Source organism: Oryzias melastigma, linkage group LG12 (assembly GCF_002922805.2).
Source record: "Oryzias melastigma strain HK-1 linkage group LG12, ASM292280v2, whole genome shotgun sequence".
NCBI lineage: Eukaryota > Metazoa > Chordata > Actinopteri > Beloniformes > Adrianichthyidae > Oryzias > Oryzias melastigma.
This window is the reverse complement of record NC_050523.1, coordinates 13,249,300-13,257,010: the sequence shown is the minus strand read 5'-3', so window position 1 is coordinate 13,257,010 and position 7,711 is coordinate 13,249,300. Positions and strand designations below refer to the sequence as shown.

The window sequence follows — 7,711 nt, the reverse complement described above, 5'->3', positions numbered from 1 at the left end:
GCTCTAAACCCTGTAAAGCCCACCATGACAGAAAATATACATTTTTTGGAATTATGTTTTTTGAACCCACAAAAAATCCACAAAAATTCCAACATATTTTTTTACTGAGGTATAGAAATTATTAATTATGATCTGTTGGGTACGTTTTTGCTCACAGCATCGTTAGTTTAAGATATAAAAATATTGACATGATGTTCAGGAAAAAAGCACCATATGCACCCACTGTCTCATATTTGATCCACACATTTTAATGTTGTGTAACAGAGTTATAAATAACACTTTTTGTAATTTTTACATTCTTTCAATAAAGCAAGTAGTCATTAAAAAATAAAAAAAAACAATAAATGAGGTATACTCTTCATAAAGCTTGGAAAATTAGCAAAAGTTTTCCAGCCAAAATAGTTTTTGAGATTTCATGGAAGCAGCCATTTTGAAATGGGCCGAAAAAGCCCTTCTACTGCCCCTAGTGGAATGAAGATGCACTACAAGGCAGAAAATATGGATGCAGTCACAAAAATGAATTATAAAGAAAATTGTTGATCCTGCTAATGAGAAAGGAGTCTCAGAAGTCTTAGAGTTATGGGTGGGACCATTAATGTGCAGCAACCCCGCCCACCCTTCCCCTCCCCGTTGCTGAGAGGGACATATCATCTATGCCACAAATACAATCCGTTTCAAACTCAATTTTTTCCTCTGCTTCCACTTTAATAATTTGAATAAGGAAATTCTCATTTTGAGCTTCATCTTCTTTATACACAAGAAAAATGCTACAAGAACATCTTAAAAACACAATATTATCAGAGTGCAGCTCCTTCGAGTCGCACCATAAAAGCGCAGCAAACACCCTGGCTTTGAATTTGCCACAACTATGACCTTCTGCCCGGCGTCGCGTTCAATTCCTGGCTCTCTGCATTTCACACAGGACGTGTTAACGCTGAAGCGGGGTTTCTTCTCACACTAGCCTCTCTATTTAAGACCTTTCTCTGCAAACATGCAAAACTCAAAAGCACAGACACTCATTCAGCCACATTTTCACATGCCTCCTCTTCTCAGAGTTATAAGCCTCTGTATCAACAGTGCTCTTAGAACGGAGTAACCTCGGGGTTAAACACTTAGTTATGTGTGCTGGAGGAGTCTCTGGCGAGGACTTCTGTGCGCCAGTGTCATTCTTCATTTGTTTCTATGCCGCTTGGCCCAGCTTGGGCAGAATCTCCCCTCTCAAAGGCAGCCCGAGCACAGGCCGGCGAGCGTGGGAAAAACTGCATTCCCGGCCTCTGCTTTCACGCTGAGATAGCAGAGAAGAGCGGAGCTCTGGCTTGCTCTGATCTCCGTAAGACTCCTTTCCAAGAAAACGTTCCCGTTGGTCTATGCGTCTGAGGAAGGGCTCGCATTCAGTGCCCTGCATCAACCGATAGCTAGAGAGGGGTTTTAGGTGGATAGCAGCGGCTAAATACCGTCTTTGACTGGTTTAAGACGAAGAAGCTGGGACCACACAGACTGAGCTCCCATCGGGAGTCCATTCCCTGTGGCTGAGCTTAAAACGTCAGGCTGGGGCCGGAGGGTCCTGCACTACACACAGTCGCAGTATATAAAACTCAAGAGGGGTGGAGGAGGGGCGGAAGCCCTGCAGGTAAACAGGATGAGAAATGTATCCCCGATACTGCCCGGGGCCAACTCGGTCCTCCTGTTCCAGTGTTTAGAAGACAAGCGATCCACTGATTCCCAATTAATATTTAATAACAGAGGTATTTAGCCTGGGGAAATGAGAAATAGAGCATTCTTTTCTTTTCCCCCGCACAGTTTCATACGCATGGATGGCTAAGACTAAATAAGAGAGACTTTAATTGCACACTTTATCATGTCAACCGAGTCAATTCCTCTCATATTTTGAAAGCTTTAGCTCTTTTCTGATGTCTCTTCTACTCACTTGCAAGCCTCCTGCACATGCAAATGTCTGACAAATATAATTATTTAAACTGGAATGTCATGCTGATCTTTTTCTCGGTCATCATAGAAAACGTTCGTCGTGAAAATGCAGCAGATAAAAGTGACACAAAACTGAAAAGGGGAAGGAGAGATGCAAAGATAATTCTTGCATTACAAAAATCCAAAGTAAAGCTATGTATCTCAAAATAATGCATAAATTATATGCATTATTTTTGCTGACATTTCATTACCAATCTTAGCTGAGATGCATTATTTTCAAGAAAGAACCCAAGCTGTACAGTAGTTTCTAACATATCATTAAATGAAACACATTTTATGAAATAATGGCACAACTCTTTAAAAAAATGTTTGCAGTCTACACAAATAAAATTTGCACAGAAACCATAGTGGGTGAAAAGCCCTTTCAAAAAGGACCTTAATCTGCTAAATTTAATCACTTCATTAAAAGAAATCTAATCACAAATCGCAGGACTAAAAGGTAGCTGGCCAACCTTTCAACAACAGCACTATAATCAGTCAAAATGAAGGTCAAGCAACACTGACACGAAGCACAGAATGTTGGCATCATTAGTATCCCTGTGTGGAAGAGCTGATTAACTCAAAGTCCACTTTGACCCGCCTGCATTTTCGCTGCAGGAAAGCATTGATTACTGACCCAATTAACAGGCATCATCAAGAAGCTTGTTACTTTAATTAACGTTTCCTCACAGCAGCAGAAATCTCGGATAAAAAGAAATGATGCATGTTAAAATCTGAACTTAGAGGGGAATGGTTCATAAAAGAAACTGATCAGGTTTTTTGGAGATGTAGGATGTAGGTAATGGGACAGACTCACCTTTTTGGCTGCACGGTTGCTGCGGTGCTGCCGGCAGCAGTAACGGCGGCGGTGGGACATTGAGGCTTTTGGGCGTGCAGGTCAAACGCTGCGATGAGAAGTTCTGCCGTCTCTGGATGCAGGCGAGCATGATAGTTCACAGGGGCTGCGTGCAGCCTGAATATTCCTGCTAAAAAAAACAACAAAAAAACCCCCAAAAGATTAAAAAACTGAACGGTATGAACTGTACCTGGCAAGTCTGAATGCTTGAAGTTGCTCCTAAACATCTAAAACTTAAATATTTAAACATAAAGTATAGAAGAGTTTGATGCAGATGTCATTATTTGTGCAAAAAAAGTGAATTTCAAGGATTATCCTTGTAATGTTTGTCCTATATTTCACGGCATTCAAGCAAATAGCAGACGACATGTTTTCACCACAAACCGCAGAGGGTTTTTTTTCATCGTACAGGAAGACTTATCCTTTGAAAACCCTAATGGTGTTATCTCAGTCTGGCCTGCAGCTGCAAACAAACAAGTAAAAATGTAAAGGGGGACGGACAAAATTTCATCAAAAATATAATAAAAATCAATATCAACACCAGGACTTCCTGTTTGAAGTGGGTTCAAAAATGAAAATGACTGTTGCCAGGGCAATGCACCAAATGAATCCTATGTAAAATGACCCAACGTCAAAATAAAAATAAATTCTACTCTGGTCAAAACATATTTTTGTTCCATTTCTAATTTAGTTAATTATTAACCCTTTAACAAGATAAAACATTCTCTTTAAATGTTCACAGAATTAAAACAATTCCAATTGATTTATGATCATTGCGTTAATGCTTACTACTGTTAAGTGCATATCAGCTTCTTTTCTTATCTTTAGATTATGTTAAGTGTGTAAATGGTCCCAGTTAAGCTAATTCAAAGATGCTACAGCTCAGGTTTTAAAAGGTTTAAGACAACTTTTAATAAATGTCATCAAATGATTCCAAAAATGAGAGAAAGTTATGTTAGAAAGAAAGGCAAAGCTTTTGACAGGTCACTGTTGAGTTCTCAGCTCTAACAAACCTATAAGAATATAAAATTATTGGACCAAAATAATACCAAAGTCCCCTTAATACTCATCATTTAACAACAGCAACTACATAGTTTGTTTATGTAAGAGGATGTTTGCTATAGCTGACTGGACAGTGTCTCAGTCCTAAACCTTAAAAAGCTAACCAAATATGAAATATGGCATTTATAGGCCGTAGTCTGTTCATCATTTTGAAGCTCAACTTATTACGACCGTCTTAGGACTACAGCTAAAAGTTTATCTGCATACATACATTCATTCCTAATCAGCTTGATGGAGGAACAAAACTGCAAACATTCACTTAGAGGTCACTAAAATCCTATTGCATTCTCCATTCCAAGACAAAAAAAAAGAAATCTACTTTATCTCAGAGGAAAACATAAAAATACATTAAAAAAAAAGCAAAGCAGCTTCACTTTAAAGTGCTGAGGCGGAATATTAGAGCGAGTAGCATTGCTTAATGATGAGCCTGTCTCCAATGTCTGCTTAGTTGTTATGATGGCTCTTTCCTATTACCAACCTTGCTCTGTCAGTCGCGATCACACAGATCATTACTAACCCGGCTGTGGCCCCGGGCGGCGTGGAAGCACACAGCCTGACCAGGCTGAGCAGCGCACAGAGCCCGGCTTCTCCTTCTGTAAATTTACGGCCGTATTGATCAGCAGAGAAAGCCAAAAGCAGCTTGCTACCTAAAGCGGGCTGCGCTGGATGCAGAGTTAAGTACTGTCAGAGGAAATGAAAGCGAGTGTCTGAACAGGACGGCTTCTCTCCACAGCTGGCTGGATTGAGCCGATCCTTTCAGACAGAAAGCCAGTCATTGAGGGACTGTTTTCAGCAGTAATCGGGTTTGACAGGCTGTTCGATTGTCTGACAGAGTCTGTACAATCTATACGCTAGCTTTGATCAATGTAAAAACAAAAACTAGGGGTGTAACCATAGACATGTATATTATAATTCTACTGTCTTTAGGTGTAACAAGTCATTTTAACTTCGATATTTGTGGTTGATGATTTAATTCACTTTCGATTTTGGTTCATTTTGAACGATCTGATTCAATGACTTAAGATTGATCCAGGACATCTTTAGCCAAAAATTCAACCACTGTGACTCAAATACCTGGTACTGAACAGTGCAGGAGAAGTTTTCCAGATTCCTTATTTTTCTTGCAAGGTAAGTGTGAATTAAATATGTTCATAGATTATTGTCAAATCCATTCAAATTTTAATTTCATAAAGTTCAATCCACATCCAAATAATCATACCACACTGTATGGTCACGTCTTTGCAAGATTCAAAGTGTTTCCACACATTGAACTATAATGATGGCTTGATCCTTTTTGTTGCCAATACGTGTGTTCTTCGCTGTGATGCACTTATAGTAAAACAAGCCTACTATGTCTAAATTCATATGGTATTTTGATTATTTATTCATTTCATTTTGAAACCCTTTTTTAATGATATAGGTCAATTCGATTTGATTCTCCCTCGAACAGATCAATTCAGTTGGATCATATTAATAGAAATCAATTGTTATCCCACCTAACAAAAACATATTGTATTTTTAGAACTTTATAGGTATCAGTTAGTTTAGCCAAGGGTGTCACTTACTCAGGAGCAACTTGTATGTAATCTTGTAAAATATATACATATTGGCTCATACTGACTTCCTTACCAATGCTTTTGTAGAACTCTTCAAAATAAATCAACCTGATCGCTCCACATCATCTGGGTTTTCTGTGCATTAGTTAATGACTCCATATACCGATGAGGCTACAAATTGGACGGTAGTTTCTCCTATAGGTAATAGGGCTGCCATGATTAGTCAACTAATCGATGACTAATCGACTATTAATATAGCCGACAACTAATTTAAAAGTAAATTAGTCGTTACTTTATATTATATGGAGTCTGAGTGTAGTAAAGTAGAAAGTTTTAATGTCATTATGCTAGCTTTTTGGACTATTTTGGCATTTAGTACAGTTTTTTAGGCTATTTTGGAGTTTAGTCAATATTTCAGCTACATGCTAGCTGTTTTGGCTAATTTAGGCTTTTTTTGTTTTATTGTCTATTGGATAGTTTAGCTAATATTTCAGCTGCATTGTAGCTATTTTGACTGATTTAGGATTTTTTAGTTTTTAGGTTACTTTGAAGTTTAGTTAATGATTCACCTGCAAGCTAGCTGTTTTGGCTAACTTAGTTTTTAGGCTAATTTGGCATTTAACTAAGATTTTAGCAGGCTTTCAGCTTCAGTGTTTTTAGCTATCAACTTCAGCATCTTTGGCGACCAAATTCAGCTTACAGCATTCACACTAGCATTATCACAGGTAATGCTACATATCTAGTATTCAGTTATTTTTAAGCTAATGATGGTTAAGATTTGTGTTTTACATCCAGAAAAATTTGACGTGTGAATTGTACTACGCATTACACCAGGCATGGTGGATTTGTTCAGAAGATTTGCATTTTTCTCCCATAAGTGCGACCTATACTACGGAGCAACATATTGTTTTTTTTTTGTTTTTTCTTTTTATCTCTTTATCATATATTTTTTGCTCCTGCAAATTATTCTCCTTAAACTGGTAAGCGAAAATATCAGAAATTGATAAAAGTAAATTAAGAAGTTTTCAAGCTTCCGTTTTAAATGCAAAACATCTCAAACGTACATTTCTGTTCAATCAATCTAGTGGTTGCACTTGAGAACAATGTACTGCACTGTAGCACAGCAGGCCTAAAGAAGGTTAATAGGAGCCCACAGCGATTAGCTGTCAGATTTCCTGGTTTTAAGGCTCTTCTGGAGTTTGTTTTCATCCCCCGCTAAGGGTCTTTAGGCCAGCTAAAGCAAATCAACTGCTAAACAGCATTTTCAGTGATGGGAACCAGAAACATGACAACCTTCCCTTCAAAAAAAGAAAAAATAAAACCTCTAAAAGTCAAGAGTGGTTTTCAATAGACTAATTTTCAGGAGAAATTATTAAGCGATTCCCGCCCACATCCCTCTTCTCTCGCTCGTCTGATCTTCCCTCCTGTTCAACATATGTCTCCCGGTGACAAGCTTGCTTCAAACTGCCTCCGTCTCATCTGAGCGCGACTATCAAGAGAGCTAAAAGCTTCAGAACGGTCAGGTTCCATTTAGAAAATAACCACATTTTCACCACAACCACACATTTGTCACAGAGGAGATCATGAAAAAAAGAGAGGGGGGAAAAAAGAAATCAGAAACCCAAGAGAGTAGAGGCATCTCCAGGGAAATCCCTTCACAAGCTGAAAATGAGACATGAACGAGAGTACCTTCTATTACCACCAACCCCCAAACACAAGAAGCAGCTGGAAGAAAGTACATCAAAGAAGGCTTTACGATTCAAGGAGAGACCTGGAAGGGCTTCACTTAAGAACATCTTTATTAAGAAATGGCAAAGGAACCCAGAGTGAGTTTAAATTTTAAAGAGAAAAAAGCCTTCAAACTTAGAATTCCCTTTAAAACTTTAGAATAAAAAGCAGAATGAGATCAAAGTTACCCCATAATACTTCGTTTCCCTTCAAAATAAAAGCAGCTAACAGCTCTCTGTGCCAGGTTCTGCAAGGACAGATCACAACCCAGCTTTGTTCTTCCACAGAGTTTAAGACGTGAGTGCTTTCAAGGACTTCTCTAACTTGTACGTTGAAGAAGGCCAAGTCTACATGGCAAGAATCAGTCAACATCCGATATCCAGCAAAGCATAGTCTGCTGAGAGCGCAAGAGAGATACAAACTTTGGTCTTCTGTCTCAACCGTCCTCCACCCCAAGGGCAGCACTACAGACTCTCCAGTTTTAACTTACTTAATGCGTAAATATCAAGTAAAATCAACATGAAAATACCCACCATTTAAAAGT

The 7,711-nt window shown here is 38.6% G+C and overlaps 1 protein-coding gene across 2 annotated transcripts in view; it reads right to left on the bottom strand.

Moving 5' to 3' along the window:
- Nucleotides 1-7,711, bottom strand: part of LOC112163523 (protein FAM222A) — a 26,359-nt gene that overhangs the window by 8,831 nt on the left and 9,817 nt on the right. Inside the window, exon 2 of one of the 2 annotated variants that reach the window (XM_024299970.2) lies at nucleotides 2,783-2,951. In XM_024299970.2, coding sequence (XP_024155738.1) covers nucleotides 2,783-2,912 — 130 coding nt within the window. In that variant the 5' untranslated portion in view covers nucleotides 2,913-2,951. The remainder of the gene's footprint in view (nucleotides 1-2,782; nucleotides 2,952-7,711) is intronic. The other variant, XM_024299971.2, reaches the window with a different exon arrangement.